The sequence below is a fragment of the Rhipicephalus sanguineus genome, unplaced genomic scaffold, assembly GCF_013339695.2.
Source record: "Rhipicephalus sanguineus isolate Rsan-2018 unplaced genomic scaffold, BIME_Rsan_1.4 Seq6, whole genome shotgun sequence".
NCBI classification, from domain to species: domain Eukaryota; kingdom Metazoa; phylum Arthropoda; class Arachnida; order Ixodida; family Ixodidae; genus Rhipicephalus; species Rhipicephalus sanguineus.
In genome coordinates, this window is record NW_023615595.1 from 23850 (window position 1) to 38266 (window position 14417).

General features: G+C 44.3%; 1 protein-coding gene across 1 annotated transcript; it reads right to left on the bottom strand.

The window, feature by feature from the left end:
- Positions 1-823: 823 nt before the first annotated feature.
- On the bottom strand, positions 824-10683 carry LOC119377879 (protein sidekick). Its single transcript, XM_037647175.1, has 5 exons — positions 10051-10683; positions 6147-6422; positions 3518-3684; positions 2406-2532; positions 824-936 (listed from the first exon to the last, which is right to left on the bottom strand). The coding sequence occupies exons 1-5, from the start codon at positions 10115-10117 to the stop codon at positions 824-826; spliced, it is 750 nt and encodes a 249-aa protein (XP_037503103.1). The 5' UTR covers positions 10118-10683.
- Positions 10684-14417: the final 3734 nt, after the last annotated feature.

A 14417-nucleotide genomic window follows, 5' to 3' on the forward strand; every position in this document is an offset into this window, starting at 1 on the left:
TGTAAATGAGTCGTTCGCACCTGTAGTTCATTTTGGTTGGTTTTAACAGCAACAAAAGAGAAAAGTCTTAATTTACTCAACATAGTTATTATAATACAAAAATTTATTTTCACTAGCAACTTCCTTGGGTGCTCGATGCTGTGCAAGGGCCCTTGTGTATGGCAGACGACACAACAGTCGGCTCGTTGGTGCGCACTGCACGAGCGGTTGTCCGTGTTGTCCGCGCACTGCACACGCGGTTGTCCGCGGTTGTCCGTGCTCGACTTGAGCGGGAGAGATGTCAGGAGACTTGCTACGGTGCTCTTCGTAAAGCGAAACCTTGAGAGAAACTCCGTGTCCCTGTACTCTTCTAAAGGGTTCAAGCGATCCCTTAACCAGTGCCTAGGCAAACAATTCGTGGCATCTGACTCTCTTGCAAGTTCGTCGGCAACATCATGAACATGAAAAGCGAATTCCAAAAAGCAGTCAAGTGACCGTACGTCTGCCATGTTTGTGAGGAGCGCTCAAGGGAGCTTCTGGCCTACCTCGAGATTCTCGAGGAGCACACTGAGGATTCTCTCCATTCGAGGAGCGTTTCGAGTCGAGAGTGATTTCTGCAACGCGAGACAGTCCTCAAGGATCCCTTGAAGTCGAGTTTCGAGTCGAGGAGCGTTTGTGAATACGGGCCTAAGTCTACCCTCACATACACTCGCGCGCTTACAGCTTTGCTGTCCGACGGTTTTCATGGCACGAAGCTGGCTGCATTTTTTTTATTCTTTAGTGCCCCTTTAATATATCTCCTCATCATTGCTGTGTAGCCAATCAAGCACACTTAACGAGGTTCTCACCTGCCAGCAGCAATGCACTCAAGGTAGCTGTCATAACCATTGCCCAGATTGTTGAACTGTCGGTCAACTGGTGGCACAACAATGGAAAGTTCTGCCTTGTGCTCTCCACCTGGAAACAAAGCAATGTAAATAAGAACAGTTGCTCACCAATTTACTGGGCCTCTGCAAGTATTCAAACACTTTGAATATTAGAACAAATATTATGGTATTTGAATTTGCTTAGACACGAATTCAAAATTTTCCAAATTTCGAAGCATTCAAAACAAACGAACAGACGTATTTCACCATGAGTAACCCACCTGAAAAGATCCTTTCACTGCGGCGTGGGGATGCTACGCCATGAAACCGCCGATTCAGAAAAAATCCACACTACCGCCAAGCCGCACTTCAAGGCTAAGTGTGCATATTACGTGCAGCCCAACAAATTTCTTCAAAAGTTTAAATTGTGTTATACAAGTTTATATGGTTTAACATGGCAAATTTTAAAACAGCATATTTTACCACTTATAACTTGCACCGTACTTCTATTCAAATCCTGCAATAATTCAAATTCACACTGACTTCACTTCGAACCAAAAAAGTTTTATTTTTCTTTACACAAATGTGCGATATATACTATTCGAACTATTAGATTCGAAATCATTCGGCCAAATCACTGTTCGCTTTGACCTTCAAATTTATTATTCACCCATCTCTAAATTTCTGTTAACATTTTTTTCTCGTGTATACAGTCCAATGCTGCAAAGCTTTTGCAGCATCGGCATAGCCCCTTTGTGACATGCATTATGATCGACTATCTATGAATGCGTGAAATTTTGCATAATTTGATGCCAACGTTCTAGAGACTCAATTTTAAGTGAGTGGAAGTGTTAAAATAAATCATAGTGCATATTATAGCAATTAACAGCAATTACAACGTAATTATCTAAATACAGTGGACTCTTAGTAAACGGAAATCTCTTAAACAGAACTTCTACTTAAACGGAACAACTGCCCCTAATATTATTGGTTTCATATTTGCATTCTGCACCCCTGCTCCTCTCTCAGTAAACGGAACTCCTGTTAAATGGAACACATTTTGCTGGTCCTTTAGGTTCTGTTTAACGAGAGTCTACTGTAGTTGACAGCCAGTCATGCCCTATTTCCTCATAATGCAAATTCAATGACCCACTCAAAGTACACACAATAGTTACCTGCTGGTAGTAAGCATTCATAAAGATGTACAAAAAATATTTTGAAATTCCTGCCAAACCGCCCTACGTCCACGTCTTGTGAAACACAGTACAGCCTTTACCAAGCGATCCTGTGTAGAAAAAATGTTTCACCCAGAAGCAATATAAGGGATCTTTCGGTGAGAAGAATGTTTAATTTACCATACGCTCAATGTTTGTGCTCTCTTCCTTGCCAAAAGTGCACAGAAATGGCAAAAGTAAGTGATGCAGCAAAGGGGTAGAGAAAGAGCGGACTTAGTAATGAAACCTCTTTGCACGCAGGGTGTTGCGTTCACCACAAAGCGAAACAAACGGTTAACGAGTCAAAATTTTAGAAAGCACAGGCGAAGGTGTTCTTGTGACTTACCACTGCTGTCAACGCTGAGCTCCACCGCTGGCCCGAAAACGGTGTCACCAGTGTGCGGATTCGTCAATTCAACTTGGTACTGGCCCTCAAGCTGTGGAGTTGCTTCCAGAATCACCAAGCGGTTGTCCTAGCAAGGAGGGCAACAGCTTAATTAAAAAGGAAACTTTTAGGGAGGGCACTGCTTTAACACTTTTCTTTAAAATTATAAATCAATTTTTATTAAACTTGCTTAGTTTAATGCTGATTTCCAGCATGCAATTATTTTTCTACTACAGTGTCTACTTCATAAAATATGAAACATTTCATGGGCCTTGTTACGAGCCAGATCTTTTCATAAATTGAGAGAGTTACAAAGTAAATCAGCATATCACAATAATCTGGAATCAGAACTGTATGCAACAAAACAGGAATGGGTATTCTAAACCCATTTGAAAAGAAGTTATGGTATGTTTGAACATTCTAGCTTGACAGTGACTCACTGACGAATGTTCAACATATTGTCATATGGTTGTGACGGTGAAGCAATAAAACTTTTGTTAAAATGGGTTCAGAACAACCATTTTGTTTTACTGCACACAGTTCTCAATTCAGATTATTTCAGTATGCGTTTTACTTTGTAACTATCTTAGTTTAAGGAAAAATCTTGCTACCACAAAGGTACATGAAATAGCCGAAAGAAAACAGCGCAAAAGACGGAACACCCGAAAAAGAAAGAAACATACAACAGCGCTAACTTTAAAACAAAGGTTTGTTTGTCAATACCGCGCAATATATACATGCGCAGTCCAAAACGAAAAGAAAGAGGGAACATAAAAACAACAAACAAAGATAATATAAACGAACTATCACTGCAAACCATGCTCACTGCATGTACCGCCATCTGAGAGATAATCAATTTCCTTGATGCCAAGCAACCACTTTAGCCGCATGAAACGTTTGATGATTTAAAGACATGTACTGGAAAAATAATTGCATGTGTGAAACCAGCCCACAAATATACATCAGCTCCGCAAGTTTCATCAAATTCAATCAAGATCTTAAAAAGAGGAATTTAAGACCCATGTTAATTCTGCCTGCGAGCTATTCTCTATCACTTTTTAAAAACCCCACACCTGTGTAGTTGCGAACTTCCTGCTGTCCAAGGGTGTACTGTCGAGCCGTGACCATATGGCAGTGGCTTGAGGAACGCTGTCCACCACGGGTGGCTCCAGGATCACGTGACCACCCTTGGGCACAGTCACGTGCACTGCCTCAGAAACCTCTTCAGTTGGTGTCAAGTCTGCACAATGACACGACAGAAACATGATGCAGAGGAGAATATTGTGCTATGCATGTCACGTGTTTAATTTGGACTTTTTTTTTTATTGAGACAATAGTCCATACTTATAAAAGCAGGCTATGCATACGAACAGGGTACATCCTGGCACAACCAAGTGGTACCATGTAGGACCCTGTTGTTGCACTTGGATAGAAATACACTTTGAAGTGCTACAAGGTTTATAAGTGGCATAGCTAATAATATTATCTAGTGTTTCAATTTCCAAATTAAGCACAAGAAATAGGCTATTTATTTATTTGTTCATTCATATACCCCACAGGCTCCAGAAGGAGTACTGTGTGAGGGGGGCATACAGATTGTGGAGCAATAAACGTGTTATACAGCGACATAACTATCAACAGAACGAGAATTAAATAATCTAAAAAGAACATGAAATAAATAAAACAAACGAAGGTGAACTAACACATGGGTGCTTATCAGTGTACAGTAAAGCAACAAATTTAGCATGAATTCTTACATAACAACATAACAATAAAGTTGAGAACTACAGAACTAAAACAAATGCTGGTTGTTAGCAAAGTAAGCCAAATATCGCACCAACTTTTTTGTCTGAGAGTTATCGAGTTGTTAAGGTCAGTAATGTTATGAGGAAGACCATTCCAAAGTGCAATGGCACATGGCAAAGCAGAACTGCTGACCGCATCAGTGTGACCGATTATGCATGAAACTGAGATAATTATGGTTTCTTGATTAACCCTTTACGACACAGCCTCCACATTTGGAGACGTGACAATTTTGCCATTTCTGTGCACTCCTGCCAATTAAGAGACCACAAATGCTGAGCTAATGGTAAATTAAACATTTGTGTTACCTAAAGTCTCTTTAGGCCACTTCTGGGTGACACATTTTTCTACACACTATCACTCTGGTGAATACAGTACCACAATTAAACAGATGCTGGACGTATCGCGTTTCGACAAAAATTTCAAAATATTTTTTTTACCTTGTAGTGTGCATGTATCTCACAGGAGTACGGCCACTAGCGTGGGTTCGGACTTAGCGAGCCACAGGGCCGTGTCTGCCGTCGCCTCGCGTAAACTAGCGCGCCGCTGCACACGTATGTTCGAGCGCAAACAAGGTGCCGAGCGTAGCGCGGCAAGTACACAGTGCTGCTCTAAAAAATCCGCAACAGTTTATTGCCTGCGGCAACACCACAAACGCAGTACAACGCCTGCTCCCAAAGGCGGCGGGAGAAGCAAAACAGGCTTAACCACGCCACGGGCGAAAGTACAACACAAAGGGTGCCGCGAGGACGTCTCCGCAGGCAAAAGGGCTCACGGCGACACGCCGCTGAGGGAAACGGTCCCTCGCGACTATGCTGCGTACTCTTACGATCTGCGACCACAGGGCCCGATCGCTCGAGCAAGGGCAAACTCCGCTCGCGTTGGCTTCGATAGGTATGGTTTCGGCGTAGTATGACCACGCGCGAATGCACCGCACCGCTCTTCAGCCTAGCGTTCGGAAAAGGACAACGTAAGGTAAGCGCTCGCCGCTGGCGCAAGGCACCGTTAGCGAACTCCGTCCGAGCGAGCCCAAACAAAGGAGCCGACGGAAGGGAAAGAAAATGCGTGCTTACCCTACGAGGTCCAGAGAGTGTCTCCCTCCCGCCGCGCAAAACGTCTCACGAGACTCGAACGCGGCGCCACCGTCGAGATCCAGCGCCGGGGTGAGGGGGGTTAACGTCATCCCCGCTCGCCCAGCGCCGTAGGACGGCGGAGGAGGGGAGCGGCATGATCGGACATGAGGATGGCAGAAATAGGCGAAAAACTCGCGCAATGGCGACGGGCAAGCCTCAATCCCCACAACCTTTTTAAGAATGCTTATCACCATCAAATAACTGTTGCATGTGATTTGAGTAGGGTCATTGAATTCATTTTATAAAGAAATATGGCACGACTAACTATAAAATATTGAGATCATCAATTACTTTTTAACTACAAGTAATTGCTATAAGGTTGAAAACAGAATCTTGAAGCGATGAAAAAACCTTGAAACATGGGTTGTCACTGGAGCCAACGTTCCGACAAGCAGGCTTGTCTTTTCAAGGCTGCCATTGCCTACCTTAGCGCGTGCATGTGCACGTTTCGTACCATCTCCTCCAACCCAAACAAAAGAGAAGGAAAGGGTAAGTGCTTGAAAAAGACAAGTCCGCTTGTCGTAACGTTGGCTTCAGCGACACCCCATGTTCCAAGAATTTTTTAAGTAATTGCTATAAAATACAAAATAATTTATTCTAACACTTCCACTCGCTTTAAATTGGTTCTCTAGAACCTTGGCATCAAATTAGGCAACTTTCACGCATTTATAGACAGTCGATCATAACGCGTGTCGCAAAGTGTTAAGCATGCACAAAAGCCGGGCACTCGTGCACACAAGAAGCAAGGGCGCAGCACAGCACTCACGTGCAACTTGCAGCTTGGCCTTGGCACTGAGCACTGCCCCGGCCGTGTTCTTGGCCAAGCACTGGTAGGCACCAGCCTGAGAGAGGCCGATGTTGCTGAGCACATGCACCAGCCGCAGGGAGGTCCAGTTGGTGAGTGGCTGGTCATCCTTGAGCAGCCGCAGCCGCGGTGCGGGCGCCCCGACCGCCTCGCACCGCAGTGCTCGCTTCTCGCCCAGACCTACGTACCCGCCCGAGGGCGGGGTCAGGAAGCGTGGGGACAGCAACTGCTGGTGGTCTGCAAACAAAACACGCAGCAGTGAAGTAAGAAGACATACACAATATAGTCTAAAGCCAATGGGTACCGACACGAAAATTTTCAGTTGTCATTTTTTTTTTGCATCAAATGAAAGGCCTCAAGAGTTGAGAAAATGTATTGGTAAGTGTGAGTGAACCGTGAGAAAGTAATCACATTATGTTTTTAAAAGTTAATTTCATTTCCTACTGTACCCTGACCTCAGGACACTGTATGAGCTTCTCATCACGTGCTCACGCAAGATATTGCGATATTTCCATGGCCGCTCTGCTCCGTGGCTCCATTGGTGACACACAAGCGGCCGTGTTGAAAGTTTTGGTACCTGACGTCATCACAACTAGCCACACTGGTGCATGAAGTCACCAGAATTGACACTGTAGCCCGAGTCACAATAGTGTCGATGTTGGTTGGTGCACCATGTGGAAATCCACTTTAATGTCAAAATAAATATCTTATCAGCATTTACTGATTTCCACACTTGCTCAAAGCAGTCTCTGTATATGGGAGACATCTACGGCAGAGTAAACTCGCCTTCGAAAAATGGAGCCAGCACTCCTTTATTTTCCCTGCACCTGCTTTTATGTTACAAAGGCCCTTAAATACATAGCTTAAGAATTTTTTTCTGTGTCTCAAAAACTCTTTGAAACGAGTCACCCATCGCGGCTATGGTGTTTCACTGCTAAGAAATAGGTCACGGGTTTGATTTCAGGCCATGACAGACTCATTTAAAGGGGAGTCAAGTGCTAAAAACATGTGTACTTAAGATTTAGCCAGCATGGTCAAAATTAATTCAAAGTTCCTCATTACAGCATGCCTTATAATCGTATCACGGTTTTCATCATGGTTTGAGCACACAAAACCCTAAAATTAAATTCTTTTTCTTTTGTTTGGCATTGGATTACATTGGTCCCTACAAAAACCCATGCTCGACCACCACTATTTAGGTTGCTTGTTATTTTGTGATGCACAAACGCAATGCAGTGCCACAACTGGAGTGGCCACCAGTGCCACATGTGGCTATCCCGAGACACGCATGATCTGTGTTGGCCAATGCTATGGAAAATTCGTGAACACCGGGTGTCGCCGGTGCCGATGTTTCGACAAGCGGCCATGTCTTCTTCAAGGATGCTTGTCCACGATAAGCCCGCCTGTTGGAACATCGGCTCCAGTGACACCCTGTGTTCATCAACTTTTCCTCTCTTTAAGCTTCCATCTTCCCCTGAACTTCTGCCTTTTTTGGCCCAAGCAATAGTGCCATGACACAGGCGACATGCACAGTGACAGACCGCTTAAACAATTGTGCACTATCAGAACAAAATGATCCAGGACAGTGCTCCCACGAAGAAGGCTTCATCTGCTCTATTTCCAAGGTCCCAAGCCTTTACGATAGATTTTAACAGCACGGACTGCTCTCCGGTTCAGCGCACATGGTTCTTTTACTTGTGCTCAACTCTCTTCCGTTCACCTTCTCTTTCTATTGGTTCACCCCCTTCCCCCCTAAAAGGCAGCCAACCCAAACTACCTCTTGTTAAGCTCCCTGCCTTTCTGCACATTCTCTCTGGCACAGCAATCACCATTTGGCCATGCCATCCAGGTAGCCTACCGTAAAATGCCGAGAGATTCCCCCACCCCTGTTTTTTATGTGATTTTCTAGTTTTTCAAGAACACCGATAGATAACCCAACCCTGACAATGGGTCCCTTTTGGTGATAAGCTTCTCCAAGCGGTGCGATATATCGACCAACTACAAAACTGCTAAAAACGAAGACACGAGAAGAACAGACAGGACCAAATGCTGTGTCTTTGTTTTTCGCGCTGTTTTGAAGTCATGAAACCATACCAGCAGGCTCATTCCCAGACCATTTTAAAGTACATCAACTGCCCTCAATGGATCAGAAGATGGAGAGCTTAGTGGGCGGCATGCTTCAGCGGTCTCCTCTTCCACTGTTCTACCAACAATGTCGAACACCGCGTGTGATGAGGTTGTCAACCTTTTGCTTGACAGCGAGAGCGACTGTTTGTTCAATGGTTTTGACAACAAATGAATTCAGTGCTATTAAGCCTGTGTTCTCTGGCTGCTATACATTTTTCACATCTTTTTCTTTCTTTTTTTGCTGCCCACAATAAGTTAGCCCACCTCATATTTTCAACAGATCTCTCAATTTTAGGTGGGCTGTCTCTCGGGATTTCATTCAGCAATCCCATTCAGTTTATAGGTAATTTTATTCGATGTCATCATGGTCGCCATCCTGCGGTACTAGCACGTTGGGATGCTGCATAAACAAGAAGTGTTCATTTCTCATATCTTGAACACAAGCAACCGCAAGGTGATGTGTGCTCCTGCCTGCATGTTCTTTTCTCGTGCTCTGGCTTAAATGCGCAGAGCTGCTAAAGTACAGCTTTGTCAGCATAAACCAAACCCCGGCAGATTGCCATAAGATAATCAAATAAAGAACAGTCACTCTTGAAAAACTTAACAATGTGCATATGATAATACAGGGCAACCACATCACTGTGGCTGCCATATCTAGGTACTAGCACAAACAGAAGCTGCGCCTGTATCATCAAGTGAGAACTATGTATTAGGCTTGGTGCCACTACAGTTGCAATAATCCCAATCCTTCTCTTTTTTAGGTTACGTTTTGCCACTACCAAGCACTGCCAGCTATTTGCCGGCATACACTGTAATCATTGGCTTCTTTCTGCGGATCTGTTATACATGTTTTTGTACCTTCTTCAAGCTTCTTGCTTTAAAATCTTTTGTATGTACTGTCAAAACTAGAATGTGGCCAGTGTCATGTGCTATCCTTGCCAACATAAGCCAGCTAATACTACATGGTTATTACAAAAGTTAGCAGCTGGATTCATGCTCGGTACCTTCTCTTCGAACAAAAACCACTGACACTAAAACATGCTTCCAACATTTGACGCGCTAGAGACTCACATACTTGTCACTAAATTTTGCTACCTCCACAGCTTACAAGCTGATCCGTACAGTTGCGTATGTTTTCCACCACACCCACTACGATAGCCGTTATCCTTGTGAACCCAAACAGCCAATTTAAGCTGCGACGGTCACCTCGCCCCCTGTAATCATTATCACAGAGCACTTATTCTTCAAAGCCTCAATTGCAGAAGAAGAACCCTTCAAGCATCACTTTTCAACTCCTACCCCTCAGGGCTTTCACATGTTTTCAGTTCTCTAAAGAAAACCACCAGGCTCGAATAGCTCATCCTTTTAATAAATGACTATACGTCTTGTGCCATTCTCAAGGCTTTCAGACTGCGCATTTAGTTCGTACCTGTACCTCGCTAGTTATCCTACATGTTATCATAACGAGTTTCCTGTTTTGCCTGTCCAGTGGGTCGTCCAGGAATCAAGTTTTTACTTGTTTCTTTCGACAGCAACCGCAATTCTTGTTTTCCTAACTGGGCGCCCACTATTTAGTTTCGCTTATCTTTGTATTACCGCGCACGTCTGATCAGAAATCAATCCCTACGCAGGGCTGCGCCTTTATGGAAGCGTACTACATTCACGGATAAACAAGCGGCTTTCACAAACAGGATTAAACAAGCATAAGATAACTAAATCCGGAAGCGCATTCCTTTACCGTTTTCCGCGATGCCAGCTCCTAGCGTGCACAGCAACGTGCAAAAGAAAAGGCAGAGATGGACCATGGTCGTTGTTTTGTTGCCGTCGCAGGGCGGCGGTTCACTAGGTACTTCCACAAACCGTGATGCGTCCTTCCACACACGCGCACTTCTTATCACAATCACACACAAGTTGTACGGGTTGACGATGTAGTACTACAAAAACTCGCGCGCAGAACATCACACAGTTAGTTTCTCCTGGACGGGTTAACGCGACGACGACGACAGGCACCCGACAGTCACACTGAAGTTTCGCGTATCCGGTCGTTGTTCACTGATCGACTGTCTCCTCCGTTCCTCCGATAACTACAACGTCCACGGGAGCGGCCGTGTAGCATTGTTGTTACAGGACAGAGCGTCGCCATATTGCCAAAACTCTTTCCAAACTTCGAAACTCGATGAAGTTGTCCATCCCGCTCGCGGCTACCGTCGCGTTCGCTGGACCCACGCGCACGCCAGAGATCCGGACAGTCTCCGTGAGCTTAGGGCTGTCGTACGACCTCTCTCCGGCATTCTGGGCCCGTGTTCTGTGCCTTGACAACGGTCGTTTACGCGTAGCGTAGGCAACAAAAACCGTCGCCGCCGTCGTCGGACAGTCGCGCTCGGGTCACGTGACCCCAACAAACTCGTTCCGGTCCTCGCCCCGTGCTCGAACGCCGTCGTCGCGAAAAACTTTTCTGACGTCACGCTCGCAGAGTTGCGCGCGCTACGCCGTGCGCTAAGCGGTAGCTGCGCGGAGGAGACGCCTGAATCGAGCGAACTGAGGACGCAGTCACGTCCGAGCGAACAACAACCTGTAGCGCCAGTCGTAGCAGACGGAAATGGGAGACCGGCCAAAGATAAGAATACAACCAAAGGATCGGCCCTTTAAATTCCAGCTCCGCCGAGGCGGTCGGCTTACCAGCCAGTCGGCGCTGCGCTAAGGTTCAATCGGACAGCGTACACATATCGCGACCGCAAAGCGCTGTATTTTTGGGGACACGCGGTAGCCAGTTTTTTTTGCGCTTCCCACAACGAAGGCTCGGTCGCACGGGTCTTTTTACGCATCGATAGCTTCGGGCGATGCGGTAATCTCACAAGCACGTACGCGTGGGCTCGCAATGCAAGGCCGCATTCAACGCACAGCTGTGCAGCCGAAGGCGCTGAAATAGGGCGAGTAGATTGTACGATATACAGGGCTCGCCGGAGTGAGCATTAAAGTATACGGATGCAAGTAGACATAAAAACGAGGGAAAAAATGAAGAGAGAAAAAAAACCTGACGACGCACACAGGACGAACCACTCGAGTTAAAGCACGTGTAATACATTTATGCATAATACCTTTCTTTTAAAAAAAAGAAATAAGCCCAGGCTCACACTATTATTAATTAATGATTGTTGTGTATATGTACCGTATTTGGCTAGGTTATATACACAGCTAGTAGAACCTCGTTCATACGTTTAAAAAAAAAAGTGGGAAAATAGAGGGCTATCTGGGAAAACGTACAATACGAATTCACTGAAACATCATGCGGTTTCGCTTGATGACAATATTGGAAACGTTGGCACCAGGAAATGTGTGAAACGGGAACGTATCAATGAGGTTCTCAGTGAACTGCAGCGAGAAATCTATTCAGGTTCATAATAAGCTAGAAAATGGTGATCAAACAATGCAGAAAGGTGAAACAACTAATGCATGAACTGAACTCACAAAAAATAATTTTATTTATTGGCACAGCAAAAGATGACAGACGATGTTTCGACCCAAGTTATATGGTGTCCAACGGAATGTGTTTATATAAACTGTCAATTAAGGACCTGAATCTCAGAAAGAAGTAAGAATGCAATATGTCCCAAAACATTGGCCAGAATATAAAGTTGTAATACTGTCATAGAGCAGCAATTAATAAGGGGCAGTTGGTTAAACATTGCCTTGAAATAATTGCACTGTAGCACAAAGAGACAGATTATACGTGTTGTCGTGCGTTCACATTTAATCTGTACTGAAACTTTTCTTTTTTGCCTAACGCATGCCCATTCCACATTCATTCATTATAGTCAATGTCTCTCATGATAGGACACAGCTTGCAAACCAGCTTACATGTATGCTTTCGTCTAGTAATAAGCCTCAGAATAGTAAAGATTTTTCGGTTAACACAATCCTGAACAACGATCTTGGCCAGCAGACATACACTTATATGGGCCAAAGACCTTATATTGATGCTGAGATTGGCCCTCATCAGGTAATTATAACCCGATGACTTGTTGCCGCAAATGCACCTGATCGCTAGGTGGCACCAATCGCAGCTATCCAATGGCGACAGTATATGCCCAAAGTATTGAAGACGTCACCTCTTTGAAAAGGAACATTTTTGGTCCAAAGACTGCCCACAGCCACAATGAGCTAGAAATGCTTTTGTTTGTCGGTGTTTTCACCAAAGGAACAAATATAAAATGCAGCATGTAATGTCATTTTTGATGCTTTATGACAGCTGCTAAAGTAGAATACGGTTGGTCACACAACGACAGCTCCATGTCCTCTGATTAATAATTATGAAAAGTGTAGACATACAAAGATGGCAGAAGACAGGATGAGCACTTGCAGATAGCTGAAAAAGCTTTTATTTGAATACCCACTTCCAACTTCTCTCGAAAAAGTCAGCAGAGCAGCTGCAGCCCGAGGCAGGATGAAGCCAGGATTTTATTAAACTTGTGGATCAGTTAGCATGAGAAATTGGCAAGGAATTTCAAATAGAAGAGAATATGGACACGCGTGTGTCCCAGGTTTTACAGCACAGCTGTTAAGGTTTTTCATTATGCTGCGTAGCGTGACCTGAAAACTATCATCATGATGAACCAGCACATGCTGTCTTCATCCTTTTTGCCCACTTCTGCTTCGCTCCCAGAACATGTGCGCCGATTTGTCTGGCGTGCGATGAAATATACTCAAACCTCGATATAACGAACACGGATATAACGAATTATCGGTTATAACGAAGTAAATGAAGAATAGTCTTGTCATAGATACAGTGTTACAAATAAACGTATATAACGAATTTTCGGATATAACGAAGTTATTTTCGTGGCAGATGTGACAGATATTATAATGAGGTTTGAGTGTAACTCCGATGGGCAAGAGAACAAGTACAGAGAGAGAGAAAGGGAGAAAAAGATAGAGAAAGAAACAGACACAAGAAAAGAGGTAGAAAAAACAGAGAGCAAGCACAGCCACGCATAGTATGGTATAGTAAGGGGTGGGAAAGAGAAGTGTGGGTGAGGAGGAGGGAGAGGGTAAAGCACAGCATAGTATAGCAATGAGTGGGAAAGGGAAGTGGGGTTGAGGAGAGGGCAACACCACCAGCTTCGCCACTTTGTCAGTCTTCGCACCACAAGTGCGTAGTTGCCCTAATTGTTTCTGTGACTTTGCACCGTTACGCGATAGTTTTCTTGAGCCTAAATGTGCACAACAGCAGATAATTTCCTATCTTGTAATTGTGACTTTATCAGCGTACTGTCACTCGACAGGTGCAAACCTCGAAGTATATATGTTAATTTCAAATAAAGAAACTTGTTTATATTCAGTCGACTAACCGCACAATAAACAGGACAAAGGGCAATCTACCAGAGATATACACCCGCACGTTGCGCCACCTGACCCATAAATAGCCGCATGCCCACGCTGACATCTTCATTGTGATCAAGGGACCCGTACGGGCCCCGAAACGTCAGTGCCTTTTTGTGTTTATTTTAACCTTGACGAGTGTATGTTCATTGCACAAGAAACTTGTTCAGTTACCAGTAAACACTCATCCTGCCTTCTGTCACCCTTTGTTCATGCTCTCTGTAATGTTGAATGCTTACAAACTTGCCCTGTTCACCAGTTTAATGAGCTTTATCTCTGGTTAAACTCTGCAACACAATGTGGTACCATCAAGACAGTCGCTGAAGCAAATGTACTCTGCACGTCAGAGTTCTGTACACTGCAGTACATTTACGAACACTTCAATATTCTCTCATGTCCTATGTGTGTTCATGCTAGAACTGAATGCCTGTCAAAATGAAACGTCAGCATATCTACCATCCGTTTCTTTCCAGCGTTCGCTTCTTTGCAGTAACGATACTTCAATCAATCAATCATGTCTTTTTATTTTCACCTTTCGTTTACACGACAGAACGAAAAAAGGTGGCAAGAGTACTTGAATTCGTGCTTGGTTGTGTATCTAACCACATAACTCAAAAGGGCATGGAATTACACTTATCGTAATTAACAAAATGTTGCTATAAACACTCAACAAAATTTTGGTAGATTTCGAAGAAGCTAGAATTTTTTGACAATCACAATTGATGT